At 42.6% G+C, this 25,224-nt stretch overlaps 1 protein-coding gene across 13 annotated transcripts in view; it reads left to right on the forward strand.

Annotated features, from left to right (window-relative positions):
• Positions 1–25,224, forward strand: part of ADAMTS9 (ADAM metallopeptidase with thrombospondin type 1 motif 9) — a 156,555-nt gene that overhangs the window by 62,929 nt on the left and 68,402 nt on the right. For all 13 annotated transcript variants that reach the window (XR_006416800.1, XR_006416803.1, XR_006416804.1 and 10 more), the window contains 10 exons: positions 2,075–2,201; positions 7,459–7,669; positions 11,112–11,276; positions 13,110–13,274; positions 15,402–15,521; positions 16,572–16,667; positions 16,795–16,962; positions 17,748–18,029; positions 18,680–18,841; positions 19,729–19,905. Coding sequence is in view for 9 of the 13 variants with exons in the window: in XM_044452059.1 (XP_044307994.1) it covers positions 2,075–2,201; positions 7,459–7,669; positions 11,112–11,276; positions 13,110–13,274; positions 15,402–15,521; positions 16,572–16,667; positions 16,795–16,962; positions 17,748–18,029; positions 18,680–18,841; positions 19,729–19,905 (1,673 nt within the window). In the remaining 4 variants the exon portion in view is untranslated. The remainder of the gene's footprint in view (positions 1–2,074; positions 2,202–7,458; positions 7,670–11,111; positions 11,277–13,109; positions 13,275–15,401; positions 15,522–16,571; positions 16,668–16,794; positions 16,963–17,747; positions 18,030–18,679; positions 18,842–19,728; positions 19,906–25,224) is intronic.

Below are 25,224 nucleotides of genomic sequence, written 5' to 3' on the forward strand. Positions count from 1 at the left end.
CCTCCGAGTACTTATCCTCCTAATTTCCTTCACGGAAGGTTCCCGGAAAAGGGCCTCTCCCGCTGATTTCAGGGCGGGCATATATGGACGTAAGCGCTCCTTCAGGTAGCCAGGACCCAAGCCGTTTAGGGCTTTATAGGTCATCACCAACACCTTGAATTGGGCCCGGACTTCAATGGGAAGCCAGTGAAGCTGACGGAGGACTGGAGTCATGTGAACATAACGCCCAGTCCCCGTCAGCAGCCTGGCAGCTCTATTTTGAACCAATTGAAGTATCCGGACCATCTTCAAGGGTAGCCCCACATAGAGCGCGTTACAGAAGTCAAGGCAGGAAGTCACCAGCGCGTGTGTCACTGTCACCAGGCAGTCGTACTCCAGGTAGGGGCGCAGCTGATGGATCAGCCGAAGCTGAAGGAAAGCGCTCCTCGCCACTGCTGTCACCTGAGCTTCCACTGAAAGCTCTGGGTCGAGGAACACTCCCAAGCTGAGGACCTTGTCCCTAAGAGGGAGTGCAACCCCATTCAGGACTAGGTTCAATTCACCCTCACCGAAGCCCGATCCGCCAACCAACAGGACCTCCGTCTTGTCTGGATTGAGCTTCAGAATCCTGCAAGATAGTTACTGGACCACACTGGCTCTCACTGTAGAGTAAAAAATGTCATTTCCTCAGTGGGTGACAAAGCAGGGAAAGTTGTTAGAGTATCCATGCCTTAATAGGTGTTGGGATAAATGAGTATTAATAGATCTGATAATACTAAGGTGTACAAGAAGCAGAACGGAGCAACAAGAAATTCTTCCCAGAAACATTTCGTCTATTAAATTGACTGATGCTGTATATGAAGAATCCAACTTGTCTTACTGACCTGCTTTCTTTTTCAAACCTTTTAATTCTTTTATCCCTATACTGAAGGTCAAAAATTCAGTGTCAGTTTTACAGACTAGAGTAGCTCATAGAAAACCATGCTTCGTTGGCCTCCTTTCTTGGAGATCAAATAATTCCATACTTTTTGGTAGGCATTTTTCATTGGTTCTGACTATTATTCTTTCTCGGAAGCATCAATTCTTTCCTCTCTGGTCATATCCAACAGAATGTCAAGCAAAGTCATCCAACTTAGAGCATAAGAATTGAGCCCTGGCTGAAGCAGTCTCCACAAATAAGAACACAGCATAACAAAGCACTATTACTGTTCCAGTGTGTGACAGGGCACCAGTGTGGCATAGTAATTAGACTTGGAAGACTGGATTCCTGTCCCATTCAGCCATAAAGCTCACTGGTTAACTTTGAGCCAGACACTGACTCTCAGCCTACTTCTGTGAGGATAACATGGGGGGGAGGAGGCCCATGTAAACTACTTTGCAAGAGGAAAATAGGCAGGATGTAAATGTGATGATGTTAACAAATTCCATCAACATGGTAGATGGAAATTTCCATTCGGCTGGTGGTAAGAGTTCAGATAGCCACTGCTAGGACAGAAATCTGGAGGAAGATGTCAAAGAAAGCCAAAATTTAAAAGACAGAGGCATAGACTGGGTATCCCCTGGTAACTCAAAGGTTGAGTGTGAATTGTCATTGAATCATGGGTTGTTATTGAAATGTAGATAAACCCACTTCTATTAACAAACTACAGTTTGTTAGCCACAAACAATCCATAGAGAGAACCCATGGCTTGTTGGTTGGGTTGTGAACAATGGGTCGGTCACATTTAACAAATGTTGTTTGTTAGCGTGGCTGGGTGTAGACAACACACTAACCCATTTTTAACAATCCAGTTTTAACCCATACTTAGCCTTTGAATGTGGGATATTCAATGTTTTCTGAATGCAGCCTTTGTATTATTTTATTGGTAGCCAGGGTAAAGAACAGGAGAAACATAATATGATCCCTAGTAAAAGGAAGAACATCAAGAGAACCTTTTCTGTCAAAATAGCATAGGAGTTGAACCCATATTTGGGTCCTATCTTGAAGCAAGACTTACCTGAATGATGTGTAAACAAATCTGTGGAAGACCATTTTTGGAGAGAGAAAGTAAATGTTCATGCGCCTCATACAACTGTATTTAACTCTTGTCTTTAGGGGAGCGAAAAAGAAAGCCTATTTGCACCCGAGAATCTGACCAGCTCATGGTGTCTGACCAAAGATGTGATCAAATTCCCCAACCTGTTCCAATAACTGAGTCATGTAATACGAACTGTGAATTAAGGTACCCCAAAGCATCATGTTGATATGTTGCATCATATATTTTAGGCCTGATCTTCTTGCCTAATATCTGTGTTCTTATGTCTGACTCACATGCATGCTAAAATGGTGGGCGCTTTCCATTGCACTGTATGAGACTTGGGCTTCAGTATAGCTACATGTTCTTCACCACTTCCACCTCCTGTTAGCACAAACTATGGAGCAATTAGCAAAAACTATGGAGAAGCTTACTTGTTTGCTAATATTAGCAATGTTACTGTCACTTTATTTTTAAAACTGATAAGGCATGTTTTGGCCTAGAGGGCTTCCAAGCAGCCTGCAAGCAAAATAAACTACACATTTAAAAGCAATAATAAACATAATGAAAACTTGAACAGCACAATCACAAATTAAAAATACAATCGACTTACACAATCAAACAGCAGGCTAGTCATAGGAACATAGGAAGTTGCCTTAGACTGCATCAGACCTTGGTTCTCTCTAGCCCAGTATTGTTGACCCTGGCTTGGTCTGCAATATGTTGAACCCTTTGAGAATGTTAACCGTGCACTTGTTAACACAAGGAAGAGTTGCAATTCCTCCTTGTGTGCTTCCTCTTTTCCCCTCTTTGCTACCCTCTCAGTCCTTCAGTGCAAGATCCCTGGGATGTGTCCTGAGCCACACAAGCCATGTAGCATTGGGCGTGGCTTGATTTTTTCCCCCAGTGTTTTCCCCCTCTGTGTTATGTACATTTGGGAAAGTGAAGGCAGACTAGGGCCACATGTCCCTTCACTCCCAGAGAGGGAATTCTCTAGTGAAGGGTTCTTTTCCACCCCAACTTTCTAAAAAATTGGGAAAAATAGCAGTGGGCTACAGAATTGCAATTTGGCAGAGGCACTTGTCTGCATAAACATGGAACACATGCCAGATTGCAACTTTGTAGCATGCTATTTAATATTGTTGATTATTTTAAAGGTGGGGTGGCTGAAGAATCCTGCAAAGTTTCAGAATGGGCTGCCCTGACTTTCCCACATATGAATAAAATAGGCACGAGAAGCCTCAAGAACTTGTAAAAAGCAACACTCTATTAATTTTCCTCCCTTACAAGAAGGATTTCCATGTTTTAGGGGGTGCTAGAGAACCCCAGCTTGCCCCAGCTTTTGTTCCTAGTGGATAACACCTCTGGACATGGCAAACCTCAGGGAAACCCCAATGGGGATGTGCAAATCTTGTGATTTAAAGGGCTAAGCTTGCCTTCCTGCAGTGTTTCTCAAAGTTTTGAAGGGAGGGAGAGTGGAAAGCCTTTCCTAACTGTCCTCAGGTGCTGCCTTTGCATTCTGAGCTGCCTGGGAAAGGCAGTTGCTCACTATTCCCTTTTCTTTGATCCAGCAGGCTGGACTTTGAGTAGGAGTAGTAGGTGCCATCATCGTTTGAATCAAGAGTCATTTGGAGCTGGTATTTGTTACTTGGGTGTTTCAGCTCCTCCTGGCACAGGTGGTTTGCTCTTTGTCAGGAATACCCATGATGGCATCTGTCTGAATGGCTCCTCCTCTCTGGGTCCTAGCAACTTACTTGAGTCTGCTTATAGCCAAGAGGAGTTGCTTCTCTAGATGTAACAGCTGCCTCCTTTCCTGCATTAGAGGTCAGCCTTGATCATGTATAAACCAGGGAAATGCGGCTTTTGTTTTCCTAACAATGGGGTTGTTGTGAAACATTCCCCCACCCAACCATGGCTTCCCCTAATGTGGCCCACCAGGAAAAACGCTTGGGGCCAGGAGAGGGTGTGGGAAGGCAAGTGGTGGTTGCAGTGCTGTGTTTAGCTCCCCTCAGCCTGTCTCCCCTCTCTGATCCCTGCTGGACACCGCTCTGCCAACACACACTCACACACATGCTTTTCCTATGTTCAGAATAGTTCTTCCTCAACATGGTGCCGGTGTCACTTCGGCCTGTGCTGAGGCCACAGTCCAAGGCTATCCTTCAGGTGTCCCCACCATTTGGGCAAAATGTAGGTGACTCTTCCTGAGAGGGCCTCCTTAGTGGTAGTGCCCTGTTTAAGGACATCTACCACCAGGGAAGTCTGGCTGGCGCTTCCTGTGCTATTTTTCAGCACCCAATAAGAACATTTCCATTCTCTGAGCTTTTGGGAGCTTTTGATGCTGAAACTGCAGTGACTTTATTACAAGCAGTTATTATCGTCTGCATTTCAGTTGTGTTATTATCTCATTATGCTAAATGTTCTTGTTTTTATTTCCTGAAAGCTACTGTGAGAATATTTCTATTGTTGGATAGCACTGAGGCATTTTTAAAAGAAAAACAAATGAATTTATAGATATGTGCTGCAGAGAAAGCCATCTGCAGCAGAAAGTTGCCATCTAGACAGATTTTTAGTTCTGACTTTTATAACAATAGATAAAATGATCCACACTTGCTTAATGTGGCAGCTTGGGAAATGCCATCACAGTTTAAACAGCTTGCAATTCAGCAGAAACTGCTTATAAATACTATTATTTTACATAACATTTATGCTGAGGGTTGCCAGATGCCTTTTCTTTGAAGGGATAATAAGGGTTCCCTATTTTCAGTTTTCTTGGTTTCCCACCTGTTCCTTCCCCAAACATCATAGATTGATAGAACATCAATGAAATTTCTTTTTTCAGAACACAAAGATTCATAAAATAAATATCCACTCACATTCTTTCTCCACTTTTTTCAGTTCTGCATCCATCTGGCAACTGAATTGTATATGCACAAAAATCTCCCTATTTATCAAGTACTGTCCCTTATTCCTGGCACTAGTCCCAGTAAATCCCATTCCATATTTTGCCTCTCTTTTGCCATTCAAGAAGGTTTGGTGATACCTTTGCAAACATTTTGTTAGTGAGAGTACATTCATACTGGCTCCTTTTCTCCTTGTTCAAAACTTTCAGCTGGTCAAAATGCTGCAGCTGGACTGTTGACTGTATCAATTACAAGGAGCCTTGTTCCAACATTTTCCTCATCAACCCATCTGTTTCTGGGCTCACAGGAAGCTATATGGCCTGAGACAGGCAGGTTACTTGATAGCCATAGAAGCTTGCACAGGTTTCCCTGGAAATCCTCTTGGAACCACCCCATCAAAGGAGCATTTGGTGGGCACGTGAGGGAGGACGTCCTCGGCGACTGCTCACGGGACTTGTTACTCCCCGGCAAAGGAGGCCAAGTTGGCTTCCCATCTGTTGTTCTTCTGTTGGCAGGCAAAGACATTTTTATTCAAGCAGGCTTTTGACGTGTATGCTGATCTGTTGGTGTGGGTGCTAATTTTATTTTATGGAAGTATTTTCATTGTGCTTTAGATGTATTTGTTTTATTATTATTTTACTTATACTTTTATCTTAATGTCTGCCTTCAGTGCCATTTGCTGATAGAACTGCAAGGCATAAATGGATTAAAAATATCTTATCCTGTCTTTTCATAAATGTACACACACATAGTAAATGCTGCTGGACAAATTTTGAGTCACAGCCATTCTGCTAATACAACCAGATCCACTGCAGGATTAAAATTCTATTACTAATCTTCATTGTTTCTTTTTTTTAATAAATAAGGTTAGTTTAGTTTCAAGAGCCAATGTAGGATAGCGGATAGAAAAGCAGTGCCTTCAGCAATAGAGTGGTGCTTGTGGAGTGACCTTCCATTGACAATAGGGGTATAACAATGATACAAATGTCGTCATATTGCATCTGTTAAACACTGAAGAAAAGAGAGTTAGGAGAGGTTTTGCTTAATTCTCATCACAGAATCCCCCCCTCCCTCTCTGTGTGTGTAGAAAAATAATGAGATGAACATGGGACACAAAAAGGGCAAAGTGCATTTTTGAGGGGATGTTCTGTGACCCATGTAAAAGCTGTATATTTCAGATAAAGGTCCCCATTCCCACCATATTTCTTTGCAGCAAGTTCTGTTTTTTAAACAAGGTTTGGGGATGGGGATGATGATGGGATTGGGATTGGGCTTAAGGTTAGAGGAGACTGTCTTATGATGAGTTAACCATTTGTCCATTTAACCAATATGGCAGTGGTTCTCCAGGGTTACAGGTCTGTGGTTCTCCAGGGTTACAGGTCTGATTCATTATCTTCAGTAGCCCTAGCTGGAGATGCCAGGAACTGAACCTGGAACTTCCGGGTTAAATATGTGTTCAAGTACTCTAGAGCCCTATTTTAATTTCTGGTTTCAGATTCCATTATAAGAAGTTGGACCTTCAACAAAGCAGTCCACAACCTTGCTTCCTTCCAAAATGCTGCATTCCTTTACCCTTGCTCCTGGTTTTCCTCCTGCACTCAGCCAGCATTCTGTGGCTCCATTGTATACAGCATGCTGTTGTGATCCCCCACAACTTCCCCCTACTAAAGTTTTTTTGTGGCACTTCTGCTAGCCCCAGACCTGCTCATGTCTCCCCCTAGTGTGTGGATGGTGGATGGTGTCATTTTGGCTACAAATGGATCCATCTGCCGAGAACAATCGAACTAATAGTAATGTAATAGTAATAGTAATGTAAAAGGCGTAGAGTTGCCTGTTCTGGGAGGAGGTGCTCCCCCCTTCCCCACACATGTTCTGACACCATTGATGATTTTTAAAATATCATTATTGTTTAAAAATTATACATTTCAGGAGAGCATGACAGTCTCGAATCTCCTGTTCCACCTCATCCACCAAATGTCTCCCTGCTACCTCCTTTCTGGTAACCCATAATAAATAACAAGTGATTTCATCATAATTCCAAGATTTCTTTCTTTCTTTAAATAAACGATCTCGAAGCTGCTTCCCCACTCCATTTTGTTCTGTTCGGTCATCCATTCCAGAAATTGTCTGACTTATTTGATTCAGTAATGTTCCGTTTCATGCATCAAGGAAAGACTTCGAACTCTTCTTACAAGAGTTGCTAACCTCTTAATCTCTCCTTACAATAGTTGCTAACCTCTTAATCTCCCAACTGGGGGCAGCATAGTTGGGAGCACATTGGCATAAATTTTGGGGCTCTGTCCGTTCCTGCTTGCTGGAAAGTGCTGTTGTTCAGGGGGCATATTGCAGCGAGTAGACGCTCCAATCTCCTCAGTATTTCGCATGGCTGGGTGAGTTGCAAATGGTGGTTTCCTATAGGATAACCTACTTCGCCTTTCAGGATTGGTTCATGCTTAAGTTTGGGCTGCAAGTGTTTATTCTGCTTTCCTGCTCCTTTACAATCTAATACATTATAGACTTGCCAGTGACTGGCCTTGCTAATGAATACTCTGCATCACACCTAGGTGGCATATTGCCAGGAAGAGTGAATGCACTGCACAGTGTGGATCGGGGTTCCAGATTTTGGAAATTTCCTGCACCAAGTACAGCAAGACAGAAGGGAAAATTGAGAAGTATGATGACCAATACTGCAGTGGCATCCCCAAACCAAACTCCAGGGAAAAATGTTCCTCAGACTGTAATACTGGAGGATGGCGCTATTCAACCTGGACAGAAGTAAGTGGGTGCTTCATGGGATAAATGGATCAGGGCATGGAAGGTGGCAAAGCAAAACTGACTGAAAGGAGGCCAGTATGGACAGAACTGTGCGTGCTATGAATATCTGAAATTCCACTAAAACACATTCTGCAGTGAAGATGTCTCAGTGCTCCAAGCTGTATAAATTATGCAAATTAAGACTAATTTTGGAAATTTTCTAACCATTTTGCATACTTTATTGTGGTTTTGCTAGGCATAGCAAATGGTTTGTAGACTATCTAGCCTAGACCCTGTGCTGCGGGTTCCAGGCCACTCCTGAGAATCCCTAGGGTTCCTAAGTTCCTGAAAGAGAGATTGAACACCTTTCTCAACATTTTTCTGCATGTCCAGCCACAAGCTTGTATGCAAGTTCTGTGGTTAGCACTCTTATTTATTTTATAGATTCAGTTTCTGTACCACCCAGCAGCTGAAGCTCTTTGGGTGGTTCACAAAGCACATACATTGTACAAAAACATAGTAAAACATCATTAAAAGTCTGCAATACACAATTTAACACTACATATTAAACAGGTTAATATATAAAATAATAACTTAAGAAGGAAAAAAGAAGAAATATTCAGACCTATTAGCAGCTAGCAGGCCGCAGAAGCTACTGGAATGCCCTGCAGTAGAGGACAGTCTTTACTTGGCATCAAAAAGATAGTAAGGTTGCTGCCAGGCAGACCTCAGTGGGAAGCTCATTCCATAACTGTGGGGCCACCACTAAAAAGGCCACCACTTCTCCTTGTTGCCACCAACTGAGCTTCCCTCAGAGATAGCAGTCAGAGAGGAGCCCAGAACTTGATCATAGAAGATCCGAGTAAAAGAAGGTCAGGAGAGGCATTCTGTCAGGTATCATGGTCCCAAGCCATGTAGGGCTTTATAGGTTAAAACCAACAACTTGAATTGGGCTCAAAAGGATATAAGCAGCCAGTGCAAGTGGGCCAGTATTGGTGTTATGTGATCAGAGTGTCTGATCCCTGTTCTTAGTCTGGCTGCCATATTTTGCACAAGCTGCAGCTTCCAAACAGTCATCAAAAGCAGCCCCACATAAAGTGCATTACAGTAATCTAGCTTCGAAGTTACCAGAGCATAGATCACGTAGCAGGCTATCTCGGTCCAGTTAGGTGCATAACTGGGCCACCAGCTAAAGGTGGTGGAAAGCCCTCCAAGCCATTGAAGCCACCTGAGCCTCAAGTGACAAAGATGGCTCAAGCTATGAACCTGCTCCTTCAAGGGGAGTGGAACCCCATCCAGAACAGATTGCATTTCCTCCACCCGGTCAGAAGAATCACCCACTAATAGCACCTCAGTCTTGTCTGCATGGAGCTTCAGTTAGCCCTCATCCTGTCCATTGTGGCAGCCAGGCACAGGTTCGGCACACCTAGTGCTTTACCTGCTGAAGGTGAAAAGGAGAGATAGAACAAATAGAGCTGTCATGACATGACAATGCACTCCAAAACTCCAGGTGACCTCACTCTGCATTTCCATCTATATGCTGAACAACGTGGGAGACAAGACTGACCCCTGGGAAATCCCATACTGAAGGGGCAGAGCTATGTCCCTCAAGTACCACCTTCTGGACCCTACCATCCAAGCAGGAGTGGAACCAATGCAATGCAGTGCCTCTCAGTCCCAACTCAGCCTCTCTAGAAGGGTACCATGGTTGATAGTATCGAAAGGTACTGAGAGGTCCAGGAAAACCAACAGTGTCACAGTCCCATCTCTCTCCCAGCATAGGTCATCATACAGAGCAATGAAAGCTGTTTCCTTGCCAAAACCAGGCCTAAATCCCAACTGGAAAGGATCCAGATAATCACTCCCATCCAAGAGTTCCTGGAGTTGGTTGTCCACCACCTGCTGAAGAACCTTGCTTAGGAAGGGGATATTTGCCACCAGCCTAAAATTGTTGAGTTCTTCTGGGTTCAGGAGGGTTTCTTCAGGAGTGGTCTCACTACCACTGGTTTCAGGTGGCGCTGGACCATTTCTTCTCTTAGAGAAGCATTCATCACCTCCCTGGCCCTGCAGACAGTTCCCTCCCTACTGGCTTTTATTAGGATCCAGTTTGGATGTAGTTACATGGACCTGCCCAAGCACCTTGTCAGCATCCTTGAGGTGTACTAACTGGAACTTATCCAGCATAACTAGACCAGGCTGTGCTGTGGTTATTTTGCCTGCTATAAAATTGGAGTCCAAGTCCTGGCAATTGCAAGAGATTTTGCTCTAGAAGTGCCTAACAAATATATTACAGTGGGCCTCAGACCACACCAAGATGCCAAGGAGCTGGCTCTTGTTTTCCATGAACTGTGTATGCCTTCCAAGTCATACCACAGGATTACTGCAGCGTGCATAGTGGTTCCAGGATAGACAAGAAAATACAGAAAGAATTTAAGGAAGTTATTTCACTGAAGATGGACATTTTAGAAATGACTGATCTAATGTGTAGATATGGGGCTTAAAACTGGAAAGGCAGACGTGGACTGACTGTGCACCTTTTGGCCTCAATTCCCTAGCTATGAAATTTTATTTATTTTATTTCTAGTTGCCCAACAGTTAATAGCTCTTGGAAGGATTTACAATAAAAGTGCAGACATAAAATGTGAACACTACCTAAAAACAGAAACACATGAATAAAACCATCCATTCTAAGGAGCAATCAGTTAAAAGCAGCACAGGCTAAGCAGGCATAATAAGAAACACTTCTTAAAAAACAGAGGAAAAACTATGTAAAAATGCAGTATAGCAGCTGAAATATAGAGGATTAAATCACCTGAGAACCAGAAATGGTATTTGCCTGGCATCAAAAAGTTAATATAAGTGGAGTTGGACAGTTCTCCTTTGCAGGGGATATTACATGAGTGGGATGCTATTACAGAAAATTATGAACATTAGTGTGGACTTCCCTAGTGTGGTTTTTTCCGAATCTGCTCAACTGCAGTTTTCCTTATCCCTAGTCAGCATGCTGGCTGAGGATGCTGGGAACTGTAGTCCTAGAGATTTGATGGGACCACTTTGGGGAAGACTATATTTTTTTCGTTTTTTCTATTTTGTTAAATGGATTTGATATGGACAGGGTTATGTACCCACTCGTGGTACTCCTGTTCCTACCACTGCTTCTACATCCTGAATATTATATAAACTTATTCTATATATATGGATCAGCTGTTTGTTTGTAAGGGTACATGCAGTGCATAGAAGCAACAGGAGCGTATCATTTTCCCTATTTCATAAGCTGAAATAAATGTTGCAGAGGCAATGAAAACTACAGTGGCATTTCTTACTAGATATTCTGAAGAAATGTTCTTCCAAAGTAGTTCTCAGCACATTTGAACAAATGCAAGTTCCAATGACATAACCTGTCCATCCTGGGGTGAGAATGGGCATTTCTGCTGTGTCCTGAGTCTGCATTTCTTCCCTAAAGTGCTCTAAGAGCTGTGGTGGTGGTACAAGGAGGCGCCGAGCTGTTTGCATGAATACGTTCAATGACATCCTGGAGGACAGTAAATGCAGTCAGCAAGAGAAGGTGACCATGCAGCGATGCAATGAATTGGCATGCCCGCAGTGGAAAACTGGTGATTGGTCAGAAGTAAGAAAGCTTATCACATTAATACTGTGGAAGATTTTGTTCCCGGGGAAGTTGGAAGGAAATGATATTGAATGATATTGGAAGGAAACTTAATCAAATGGCCTCAGCACTAGGAAAAGCTAGTGCCCTCCACTTCATTCCTTAATATGTGGTTACGAATTTCTTTGTCTGCACCTTCCTCCTTCACCTTAAATCCCTGGTTGGAGAATGTCTTTCAGATTGTACATCCTAGAAGTGTCAAGGTAAAACAGGTTGGATATATTTGCATAATCACACAGAGAGAAATAAGTCACACATACCTGTAACGGGCTATATAGGGTGAGAGAGATACATTTGCCAATAATAATTAAGAATTACCCTTGTCAGCATAGCTTATCATGTTGTGCAAAGCCACTGAGGGTCCCTTGCCGCCATCAGATCCCTGCAACAGCCATGGGATCTGGGTAGCTTGTTACCCACGGCAACAAACCCCCCCCCCTTGCAGGATTTACATGACATCTCACGGAATTCCCAACAATATGCTAATTCCCCAGGCATGCATAGATAGTGAGATAAACCACCATGGTGTATTTCCCTCTGGGTGATCATGCAAATCCAATAACTAGATGAAAAATGTAAAGATGATTAAATCTCTCTGTGTGTGTGCACATGGGCAAAGATTTAAACAGAACATTTCTTTAGAATCCCTATTATACAGAACAATTGCCCAAAGAGAGCTAAATGCGTATGGTACAAACTTAAACATTTACAGCTAGTTAGTCCTTGCCCTGAAATAACAATGCAGAAACAAGTAATACCAGAGATAGATAAATTAATTTGCTGATCAACTGCACACACACATATATAATTTCAATTTACTTATACAAGGTTCCCCAGCAGAAGAGCCTTCTTCTTGCTCTCCCCTGAGTGACTCCACCTTTGCAGGGCCAAACCAATGATAGAATTTTGAGCACTAGTAACCCTCCAGTGGCTCACCAGGTAGAGACCACTTGAAACTCTGTCTAAACAGCAGCTGCTCTATGTAAAGCAAGCCATTTATGATTCATGTCCATAAATCCATCTAAATCTTGCTAGTTTCAAGGTCTGTAAGTATGTATTTATTGCATTTTTGTACTACTCTCTAGGCAGTTTGCAATGTTTGTTTGAACAAAATTTGGCTGCATTTTCCAGAGACAGTAGGGTTGGAGGCAGACTTAATAAGAATGTGATTTTGTACGTATCTACACAGAAGTAAGGCCTATTGTGTTAAATGTGAGTTACTTCCAGGTAAATGTGCATTGGATTACAGTCTAGACATTAATCCTATTGAAATCAATGGGGCTGAAGTTCAAATTAGGCATTGTTAACATGTCCCACTGATTTCAGGGGGATTAAACTGTAACTAATGCATTAGACTTCAACCTAATACATTTGCTTTTGCTCAGAATAAGCATGTGGGAGCCAAAAGATTTAGTGATATTGTATATGCCTCCACCATGGCTGATAAATGGGCATGCAGTCATTGCACTAGTTTGCCCATATGCCGAGCAGCCACAGATAGAACTGGTCCAAACCAGTTTTCACACAGGAATTGCCTCTTTGTAAATCCTTCTCCGGTCCTGCCACTGTAACCCAAGCCTGTCCATGCAGTGGTTCTGTAGTTGGAGTGTCGGTGTGCTTGGGTCATGTGCAAGTATGTATGTGAGCTGGTTTCAGTGCTGGCTGACCCAAGGTGAGGTTCAAGTTGCTTATACTCCTCCTTTAATTTGTTTTCCCCCTTAATCTTTTCAGGCGTTGTTGCTTTGATTTAAACATGAACAAAGCAAGCTTCAGCTTAACGTTTTCTTCTTTCAGTGCTTGGTAACCTGTGGGAAAGGGCACAAGCACCGGCAAATCTGGTGCCAGTTTGGAGGAGAACGGCTAAATGACAGGATTTGCAATCTCGAGACGAAACCAGATGCTGTGCAGAGTTGTCAGCGGCAGGAATGTGCTGCATGGCAAGTAGGGCCATGGGGACAGGTATTTGAAACCAACTAGTTCTATTAATGAAGTATATTAATTAGCTACATTTACGTATTCTCTGGGGACTACGTAAAATGAAATATCCCTATATAGGAGGCCTACAATTAAAGTAAAAAAGGACAGACACCAATGAGAATGGAGTAAGAGATGTTAAGAGATGTTTGATCTGATCAAAATTTGACCTATGTCATTGAAATAGTTTCTGTATCCCTTTAGTGCATCCTTCATTATTTGGACAAGTTGCCTCTAAGTGAATACAGATGCAATAAATTTAGAGCAAAGGGCTGGTTTAGGTATGAGCTCACCTCATTCTTTACAAAATTACCTTTTTCTTAAGCTCAAGTTCCAGAAAAAATTACAAAAATCTCATTTTGAATGTTTGCAGCAAAAGCTAACAATAGACTAGTATCCCTGACATGATCATGGTCCCTTACATCTTGGAACCAGTTTTTCAACTGCTTTGAAAATACAAGGCCCCTCAAGAAAGTTGTTGTTCTACTAAGCAACGCATCTCATTTCATTGGTGTGACCTCCCAGGCCACTTCAGGTACAGCTGCAAACTGCTAAACTTGCCTCCAGAACCCCCTGCTCTTGAGGAGCTTCTTATTCTTGTTGTGTCCTTTGCCACTGAGGGGTCCTGTTGCCTTGGGCCTTGTGGCACATGCTTCACCTCAGAGCGGCTGCACCTTCTAGCCATGGTGCTCTCTGAGACTGATCATTTGACTTATGGACAGGACATAATATTGGAGGCGAGTAGGGGACCTCTTCTACAGGTCCATATAGTTGTCTTCTGCAGGATGGCTCTTTCAAGATGTTGGAGTTAGTCAGAGGCTCTGCCAAAGAGCCTTTGGATTCTGAGACATTGGAGCTGGTGTGCAGGGTCAAGGCCTTGACATATGGCAGTTCAGTTTATGGTTCTGTTAACCCATTCAGTAGATCCAGACTGTCAGTGGATCCCTTTGGTAGTCACAGACAAGTCTTCCCAAGCCCTGGTCCCAGTGATTCCTTAATGAGAGAGAATAGGGACTGAAAACAGAACCATATGCATGCAAATTATATACATGGAAAGCATGTGTATGTATGCTGAGTCACTGATCACAGGTAATCAGATGAGAATAAATACTGGAGTGGAAACTCAGGCTTTGATTGAGACTACCTAGATTTCGATTTAAGCATAATTTGTGTTTGTGTGTTTAAAGGAAATGCATTAATCACAGAAAGAGCCTTTACCAGGGATGCTTCTGAAAGACTTCATTTGCCTTCTTCCATCTTTGTTCCAGCAATAGCTCTAATCTAATTACACTTTCAAAACAAGTAAATGAATAAACCTGTCCAGACCACACAAATTTCTCCTCAACTGGTCATGCCTTCCTGTCTATTAAGGTTCTTGCAACTGTCGATTCAGTAAAGAAATGTGACAGAGATTACATGAGATTCATAATCCACAGAATGGTCAATGATTAAAACACTTGCACATGTATATTTGAAGGGGATAAATGAAGCATGCAGGATTTCCGCGGAAGCAGCAGATTTTCCCCATTTGACCTAATTTGAAATGGAAGCAACTGAAGTAGTAGCTAGGGCTCCCCCCCCCACACACACACACACATTTTAAACTTCCCTGGATTTGGCAAGTAAAGTTCTGTACCTTGAACTTTCTTACCTCTGCATACTGTGTTTAGATCTAAGGCATGCGAAACATTATATATCCTACTAAACAGGGTTTATTTAATATGGCAAATTAAAACTGGTTTAATAGATGTTCCTGCGCTGTAGGAAACTATAGTCCTGCATCATATCAAAACAGCAATTGCCAGGGTATCAAAACTGATACACTGGTGTTGGTGCCATGGCTCAGTGGGAGGAGAGCACCTGCAGAAAATCCCTGGTTCAATCCCTGGATTTTTTTTTCTTTTTTTGGAAGGGGTTTCCACAAAAGATTCTGCCTGGAACCATACAGATCCATCGCCGGTCAGTGTCAGCCATGCTGAGCCTTATGAACCGGGGACTGACTTGGGCTGAGGCAGATTCCGTATTCCTTTGTTCCTGCAGCGCATGGATGTTTGCTCGCAACATCTCAGTTTGCCCGAAAAGGTCTTTATGTGTTCTCTTTCTTCCTGCCAGTGCACTGCAACATGTGGGCAGGGCTATCAGATGAGGGCAGTGAAATGTGTGGTTGGCGCTTACGTGTCCGTGGTAGATGATAATGAATGCAATGCTGCTACCAAACCAACAGACACACAGGTAAGTGTGCTTGTATGACAGATATGCAACATGTTGTGTATTCAAAGATATTGTGGAACCCTTTTGCAAACATGGGTGGGATGGTCCCCCTTCCTGAGTGCTGCCAGTCACTGTACATAGAGAAATGGAAGGTCAGGAAGCCACCTGTGATGCATCGGGAGGATGTGTGGGTGGTATTAGGCCTTGTCAGGAGGGACAGGGGTATCGAGAGGAAACTTGGAGATCTGCAGCCTGGTGGAATGTCTCCAACATTCACTGCATGTGAAATACGGGCATGGTAGGGACAAGGACTTTAGCTGACATGCTGGCTTGCTTCCTGTGGGGTCTGTATGTGTGTGTGTTTGGGTCTAAGGGAGCATTCAGAATTTGGTACTTGCAGTCTTTGCTAAGTGCAACAGTATTTGTGCAGGACTGAAGTATCCTCTTGTCTCTTCCTCCCACCCCTTCGTTTTCTGCCTTGCTACTTTCCATGTCTGGAGCAGTCTTCCCATGACTTTTCTCAGTTTCTTTCCCTCAATTCCTTGAAGTCCTTGTTCAAGATCCATAGTTCACCAGAACCTTAACTGCCACTGAATGCTCTCCTCTCTAACCTGTCTTCCTTTCTTTCATAATTCTGATATCATCTTCAGACTATACTTTGGGCATTAGTATAGCATATTTTTATTTTATTTTTCCAATATTTTAACAGTTAATTGGATTTAGCCTTGTTTTTATAATCATTTATCGGATGCTGTATGTTGTTTGTTGCATATGGTTGCTTTGCTTTTTTGTTTTTTGTAAGCCACTTTAAGTATTGGGAAGGCATATAAAAACTTTAAATAAATAAATAAAACATAGTTCAGGATTACTGAGTTTGGCCGATACACTGAGAATATCCACCTTTAAGAAAAGATGAACTTGTAGCGAACAAGCTTTTAAAAAGTGTAATGGGAGGGAGTTGCTCCCCCTTTTCATCACTGCATTGGTAACCCATAATCAGCAGCAAAATACTTGTAAATGGTTGATCCTCATTAGCAGTTTGCTTTTTTTCTGTTCTTATTTGTTAAATAGGACTGTGAAATAGCACCATGCCGTCACCACCCAAGCAGCTCAGAAACAAAGCAAAACAGCCACAGAACTCAGTGGAGATTTGGATCCTGGACTCCTGTACGTTACAAGGGCACATTTGAAGTTCACTTGATAAATAAATAAACCCTGCAACCCTAAGCTATGTGGCAAAGTTCTTATCAAAAGCCTCAGCTTTTCTGTTGGCATTTTTGTCCATCTTTTCTAGTGCTCAACTACATGTGGGAAGGGCACCAGGATGAGATACGTCAGCTGTCGTGATGATCAAGGCTCTGTGGCTGATGAGGCTGCCTGCTTTCACCTTCCAAAGCCATCTGCAACAGAAGTATGCATAGTAACACCATGTGGACAGTGGAAGACTGCCGAATGGAGCTCGGTGAGCAATGCCCGTGTTTCCAGGGGGCATAATTTTAATATGTCCCAACGTGCTTCTTGTTGCTGATTCAGCCACTTGTATCTGGTGTTTTTAAGTGAAGAGGAACACTTCAGACTTGATTTAGAGCATTGGGCAAAACATTTCCTGTCCAAAATAGAGGTCTATTTTGTCAAGCGGGTGATGAAATCCTCTGGTAAGCTCAGTAGGAGCTTGTTTGTGGTAGCAGTGGTCTCTTTCTGTTCTTTAAACCTGTTTTCCTGATGAATAGTTGAATTCTTCTTTTAGTTTCCAACTGGCATAGAGAAAAACCGGAGCATAGTAGCACAGTACAGGCATGGGGAAAATCCCAAGTTAATCTTTTTTGGAAGTTTAGGTAGCATGACATTCCTTTCATCATGTTTTCAAAATGTTTTGGTCTGTAACTCCAGCATCACCGAGCATTAGTCAGAATGGCTAGGGCTTATGGAATTTGCAGTCCCAAAAATCTTGAGACTGCTATGTTGGGGAAGGCTCAAGTAGCAAGTGTTGAAAAAGGCTTCTGCCTGAAAACCTGGAGGATTATTGTTGGTTTCACAATACTGAGCTAGAAAGATGAGTAATCTTACCTCATATAAAGTAGATTGTTAGGTTCCTAATTCTGTGAAATCGATCAAATATGTAGAATTCACACCAGTGAAAAGTAGTGCTTAAAATAATTTTGTATAAATAAGTTTCATTTTGTATTTTTCAAAACATGTCTTTTTCCTAAAAAGAGCAATTGCCAATTCTCTCCTGTATCAACACAGTGCTCCGTAACCTGCGGACAAGGTAAGGTGACCCGGCAAGTAGTCTGCATAGACTACAGTGACCAGATCGTTGACAGACGTGAGTGTGATGCTGATGATATCCCTGCAACAGAGCAAGATTGTTCTATGCCATCATGTCAACAGATTAACTCTGAATATAACAGGCCAATCTATCCCGTCCCTTATCCGGACTATCGGCAAAAGGGCGGAAACCCAAACCGAAACCAAGGTCGTGTACATGCGCATGACGGCAACCAGTGGAGAACTGGCCCATGGGGAGCAGTAAGTAGCTGGTGCAGATGAATTTTATTCCAATTTTAGTTGGGCTGGATATGTGTTAGGCCCACCTGGAGGGTTTGATGCTATAGAAACATTCTGCTGTCAGAATAAACAACCCTGAATGAGGGTTGTATCCAGCCCTGACTGTCCACCAGTGGAATAGAAATGCCGGTAAAGCAGTCTGCCCATTGTACCTGCAGTCCCCTGCACACACCTGAGATCTGCTCCATTGGTTGGGGGACATCCCAGGACAGATGTGGCAGGCTTGTAGAGGGCTGCAGGAGAGAGGACAGCAAAAGATCATCCTGTTATATAACCTCTCGCAATTGAGAAGCCCAGTTGAGGCACCATCCTCATCTCTGAGGCTTAGGAAGAGGGCTGCCAAGCTTGGGAAGGAAGCAAGCAAGGAACTTTTAAATGCAATGGCAGGATGTTTTGTCTCTGATGTCGTCTCTGAAATTTATCTACCTTCCCTTAATATTATAATGATAAAACTAGATAAAACTTTGAGTCAGACAAAGGTGCAAGAGAAGCTGAGTTTTATAAAATACGAGTAAAGAAGATATAAGTGAAACAGTCAGTACCTATTGATGCTTAACCATCAGGCTAACCTAGACTGAAGTTTCTCAACCTTTGATAATCATGTTTTACAGTGTTCCAGTACATGCGCTGGTGGATTCCAGAGGCGGGTTGTGGTATGCCAGGATGAAAATGGATACACTGCCAGTAACTGTGAAGTGAGAACAAAACCAGATGAGCAGAGATCATGTGAATCAGGGCCCTGCCCTCAGTGGGCCTATGGCAGTTGGGGTGAGGTGAGCAAAGTGTTTTCCTTCATTAAAACAACGACAACAAATCCACTCCCAAGTTACTTTGATAGCTGAAGCATTTAACTGTAAAACTTTAACTGGATATACTAAATACTTGATTTTGTTTTTAACTTCCTTTTATATTCTAGTTTGTAAAAAGAGATGAAGCCACAGTTTCCAGTTTTGATGAAACAGGAAACCATGATTTAATAAACCATCATAGAGGGGCAGAAGCAGGTATTTGAAGAAGGGAGGGATGAGACTGGAACATAGAGTGGTTTGTCCTCACTCTAATCAAACATGGCTTATGAGAAAAAGATCATTCTATCCAAACCTTCCACATCCCCCGGAGGAATAAGGGTAGACAGAATCATATTTTCTGTGGAGATGGCTCTCCAAGATGAATGCGCAGCCTTGGAGAATATGCACATACTTAAAGTTGTCTTCCCATCTGCTCTCCCATCAATTCTTGCTTGTAATCTGGGATCAATCCCCATTTTCACCTGAAATAAGGACTGAAATTCTCTTCCATGAGATTGACAGCCAATTTAGATGTTAAGTCTTCCTCAGATCTTATGGCTGTGGGCTTCCCTCACACATCTGCAGATCTAAGAGGCGGAAAATTGTGACGTGCAACATAGAAGCACACTGATATCACCAGCAGTAAGAGCAGAACTTGCCAGAAATTCATTTTAGTACACAGATTTGTATAAAATGCATTTTGTGTTATACATTAATTTTTTCCTAGCATCTATAATGCTTGGTTTCTTGAATCAAAAGAAAAATAGCATCTAAATTGGTTCTGGGTCAGAATGAAGAAAAAGCAGTGATCATAAAGTATAAATGAGCCCCATCATGGCCAATGTGACCTGTGTACACTGCCATTTTCCCAGTGCTCAAAGCCATGCGGTGGAGGAACCAGAACAAGACTGGTTGTGTGCCAGCATCCAAATGGAGAGAGATTCACTGACATGAGCTGTGAAATCCTTGACAAGCCGCCAGACCGCGAGCAGTGCAGCGTGCAGGACTGCCCTCAAGACGTCGCCTGGAGTACTGGTCCTTGGAGCTCGGTACGACCCTAACATACTACTTCTTTTTATTGCTATATTAATTTTACAAATAATTCATAAGAATGGAGTGCGTGTACTTAAAGTCCAAGGTGCTACTATCTGGTGTGTGTTTGCACACGTTAGTTTGGTTTTTTAAGAAAAAGAAAAAACCTGCACTTAAAAGAGCTTTTATGATGCATTCCAAATAAAATAGGCATTCAGGAAGGGCTTCAGCTAGGAAATCTGTTCATTTTAAAGGCACTTTCTGCTTGATAATGAAGTTTGTATGTTTTACTAGCACACTCCCAAGTGCTGCACATTACAATTCTCCACTATGAAGGAACTCTTTGCAAGCAAATGACACTCATGGTAGTATTTCATTTCCAAAACGTTTCCCTAATCTTTGCATAGGGAAGGGCTGTTTTAGCACCTGCTTAAAGTTCTCTGCTGAAGTCCTGTAGAGATGAGAGAATTCCAGGGCTAAGCAGCTAACATCTGTGTAGCTGTTTCTGAATATTTCAAGCTTATTTAGCCAGGTGACCTGGAAAAAGCATCCTTCTTAAGACAAAGAAAAAGAAAAAAAATAGATAGGAGTGACAGATAAATGATGCTGCCTTGGGGAGAGCTGGGCAACTTAGTTCCCAAATTTTTGATAGCAACGTATTGCATAAGGAAGCTTTTAAAGGCCAAGTTCTTAACATTTGAGTAATACCCACCTTGCAAAGGTAGAACTCTTAAATGACTTTGATTTAAAAGTACTGTTACTTGTCCCAAGCCTATTTAATTAGAAAGCGTAAAATTCATTTAAGCTTGCTGCACAAAGCTTTGTAGCCTTCAGCAAGAGGATAAAAAAATCTCAATAATCATTAACACCCTGATGGTCAAAGTACATGAAATCTTGCCTAGTCACAACAAAACAGAGACATGGAACGTCTTTATTTTTCTATTTTTTCTATTTTTATTTTTTTTGCATAGGGCTGGGCTGGTGTGAGAGGTCAGTGAACACGTGCCGCAGACCTTCCAGCGTGCCCAGGTGCAGCTGCACACCTTGCCCAGCAGACACGGTTGCTGCATGTATGCTGCTGTTAGAGGCGGCAAAAATGTGAAGTGTTGACATCTTCACTGTGGGCGACAGGTCTGGGGAGCTCTGGGGCAAGGGGGGAGCTATGGGGAGGAGCTCCTTAAGTAGCTCCCCTTCCAGTCTCTCCCCTTGCCCATTCTCTCTGGGCCAATCCATAGCACCATGTAGAGGGGTGTGAGCAGAGGTTGCAAGGGCTCTGGGAGTTGCCAGTCGAAGCCCAGTGATGCCGATCCCCGACTCCAGACCCGGACATCACAGAGTGCTGCTCGAGCACCTTCGTACTGTGAGCCCCTTGCTCACGTACACCTGTCTAGGAATCCCAGTCTTCTTGATTCTGAACAATTTGCAGAGTGGTTCAGGAACTGACACAATGCTCCCACTTGCACGAGCTTATGATGACCTCATGTCTCAGCAGCTTTCATGGCCAGCCAAAATGAACTGTAGCCATGGCAGAGTGTGGGGAAGGGGGCAGGTTGCTTTTGCAACATGTGCACTGGCCACACAGGCATAAGTGACCCGAGAATCTCTAGATTTCCCTTTGTTGGGGATGATCTATGGTAAGACTAGATTTGGAGCTGTTGTGCAGCTCAAGCAGAAAGGCAGTGTTACGTGGAGAGGACCCAGGTGTTTCTCTTCAGGGAGAGTTTCCTTTGTGCGTGGCAACATCGGTCAATCCACACTGAAGTCCCATAAGCTTTTTCCTTTCTCACATCAGTAGGAATCATAAGATGTGCTTGTTCACCCCAGCTTGTGAATGTATCCTAAGAAGAGCTGCTGATTTTCCTAAAGAGCAAGAGTTGGAACACTTGACCCTCCAGTTGTTTTAATAACTATTAGCTATGCTGACTAGAGCTGATGGGAGTTGTAAGGCAAAATATACGGGGGACCACAAGTTGCCCTCTGCTGCTGTAGGGAGACTTTTTGGTGTTCCATGTCCAGGCTGGTTGTTTGGGAAGTCACTTTATTATTACAGAGGAGCAGACTCTCCAACGGAATTCCTTTAAGAGCAGAAATGTCAAGAAATACTGCCAAGCCCACTGTTGAGGGGAGGGGGAGGAACAGCCTGAAGAGCACCAAGTAAATAAATAAAATAAACAGTTTTTGGCCCTCCTTCTTGCCTAAGCTACTATGGAATGGCACTAGGAAGAAATACAGTCTCTGCTCTCTCTACTCCCTCCCCAACTTGCCAGTCCATTTACAGGAAGGGAAGGGGGGAATCCTAGCTTTGCTATCCACTCTTCTCTCACAAGTGCCACCAAAGGATCTGGGCAGGCCTTCCTCTTGGTTCACAGGCAGCTTCCTCCCTTCAGTGGTCCTGCTTATGAGCACCCCCCCCCCCCACAAGCACTAATGCACACATGATTGAGCAGCATGCACAGGAGGAGCAGGATACACACTTCCTGGCGCCAGTCCTGAGAGACCCTACCCCTCTTGACAGGACGGAGAGAACCTGCTTACAGTCCTCACTGGACACTTCCACCTCTGTAGGTTAATCAGTTTCCCTTCCCCTTATCATCATGTGAGTTTAGAACATGGGGCAATAGTGGCCAGGTAGAAAACTGTTAACGTGCCCTTTTAAAAATCTCACACAGATTAACCTCCATAACTTATTGCTAAGTTATAATGTAATTTAATTATTTTATAGTCCTAATTTGACTCTAAAGCACTTTAAAGAGGGACTGTTCCAATTACTATTAGAACCTTATAAATCCAAAAGTGGTCATAGTCATATTGCTGGGATGATATTTCTTTCCTTCCTTCACCACTGTTTCTGTGGGATGTCAATCCTCATACCTCAGCAAATGATGCAATAGCCATACATTTGCTTAGGAAATACTTGCATGGTGCTTTATCATTACAAGGGACAGTGCTATAAAATACAATTCATCTGAGGTGCTAATATCGCCCTTCTGTGTTGAGGGGCAAAGTTGGTGCTTAGCGCAAATGTACTCAGTAGAGGTAGAAATCATGGTGCTGCTTGGTTTCTGCCCAAATCATGTACTGGAAATTGCTGCTAACATTGGATTGCCCTTGCTTTGAACATTTCCAGGAACCAAACAGTACAGAACGGAACGAATGTTCTGGTGAAATTCCAGCAATATACCCCTTAGGAGCTTTTCCTCACTACAATAGAACTTTCCCTTTAGTTTTTAAAATGCAGAGTTCAATCAGGCATTCCTTATCCAAGCAAGAATCCAAAGTGTCCCATCCCAGAGATCTAAACATAATCAGGGAAGCTCTTCAAAACTAAAAACAAATCATGATACCATAACAACATCACATTTCCATATTTTAATGCAGCGGTGAGAACTCTAAATCTAAATTCTGAGTACCAACACAGCTAAATGTGCCACTTTTCGTTTATATAGTACTATGTCTTCCAAAATGCTGCTTGCTTCTTTACCTCCACGATGTAATATTATGGTTCAGAAAGCAATGTGCAGAATTGGGCATAACACACTTTAATGTAATCCTAACCGATCCTGAATAGACAAGACAGTGTGCTACAGACATAGATGGGCCGTAAGCTTCATATTTGTGTCCTCCACTCGCTCTCTGCCAATAGGGTCACCATCTGCCAGAACATTCCTTTTCTCTTGCCATTCAAGGACTAAAGGTGATTGGGAGGTAATTACAGAGTTGAAATAAACTCAGGATATGCTGCTCATTGCAAGAATACCTCCTATTAATACCTTTCTCCCCCAAAGGTAGTCACACGCCCTCTGAGTCAAGATCTTTTATCTCTGTTGTGATGGGCACCTGGAGCATTAAACTGTTTTTCCATTCTTGCATGAATGGTCTTTGGCTCTTTAGAGAAGAATCTTGTGAGAGTTCTTCACTAAATTCCTGCAGTCCTTGCATGTGGGAAATCTTGGTTGGCAGGGCTAAGTGCTTGTTTGCATATCATGACCAAAGTGCATCGTTATGTCAGCAATCTGAATGTTATACTGATTTAGTCATACAAATTTGAAGCAACCCATGAAGTCTGAAGCAGGACTGGACAACTTGTGGCCCGCCAAATGTTTTGGCCTACAAATCCTGTGACCTCTCACTATTAGCTTGGCTGACTGTGGCTGATGGGGGTTGTGCACCAACACATCTGCAGGGCCACATGTGCCCACCCCTACTTTAAAGGGGTGAGACTATAAATGGTGCTGATTGTGACAAAAACTCTCTGCAAATACAGAAGCTTAAACTAAGATTTCTTGCTTTGCTTGGAAAGTCCATCCTGTAATGTTTGTCTACCTCGTTTTGAATATCATGTGCTACTACATTAGGAAGTACAGGAAAGTCATCTTCTAGTTTTGTGTTGCCATCCTTCCTTCTAGTTCCGACATTTCTCACCACCTTTCTGCTGTAGATGGTCATACTTCATCTGTACCAGATGGAGTGTTGCTTCCATGTTTTTGGACACTTTTGAAACAAGAGTATAGTATTGGCTGAAACTTTTTTCAGCAGAATTGACTTCTTTATGTATTTATGTTAATGAAGTATATTTATTTTTCAACCATTGTTATTTAATTTTATATAAAAGTTGTATTACCTTTATAATGTTTAAATGATGGTCCAAGGAGAGAAAAAAATTAAAGTAGAATGTAATTATCAGAATTTTCTGTAGAATGATTTCTTGGTTTTTATATTATACAGTCATTATGTATTTTTATTTTACCTTGTGGAGGATCAAGGACCATCAGATTCTGCTTCAGTTCTACAACATTGGAACACATCATTTGGGTAATATGGTAATATTAACAGAGATATAAATGCAAAGGCTGATACGCTATTCTTTTGCTGTCAGTGTTCAACAGATGAGCCTGTCTGCATGGCAAGCGCAGCCAAGTTGGCAAGATAGGTGGGTTTAGGGTCATGACTATGGGGCTGTGCCATCGATCAGGTGGGCCCCACTTCAAATTTTACCTCATCTACGAACTTCGCAGGTAGCCTTACACAAACCTCAGACTTTCAGATCAGTTCCTCCAGTTGCAGTATGTGGATGCTAACAATACTGTCTGTACTGGGTTCTTGTACAGTTTACTGAGATTAGTTATTTGATCATTCAGAGATACTTTAAAAATAAAAGTAAATAATTTTTAAAAGGCTGTGAATACTCTGAAATACCACATCAGTGTTAAAGATTATAGTTCACTATGGAATAATGTGCATGGGAATGTTCACAAAATCTAGTTAGATTCAATTCTGAAGAGCTCCTAGCTTGTTTTTGTGGGGTGTAACATCCAAAGTCTCAACTTGTTTTGACA

Source organism: Varanus komodoensis, unplaced genomic scaffold (assembly GCF_004798865.1).
Source record: "Varanus komodoensis strain SLA01 unplaced genomic scaffold, ASM479886v1 scaffold6_4, whole genome shotgun sequence".
Classification (NCBI taxonomy): domain Eukaryota; kingdom Metazoa; phylum Chordata; class Lepidosauria; order Squamata; family Varanidae; genus Varanus; species Varanus komodoensis.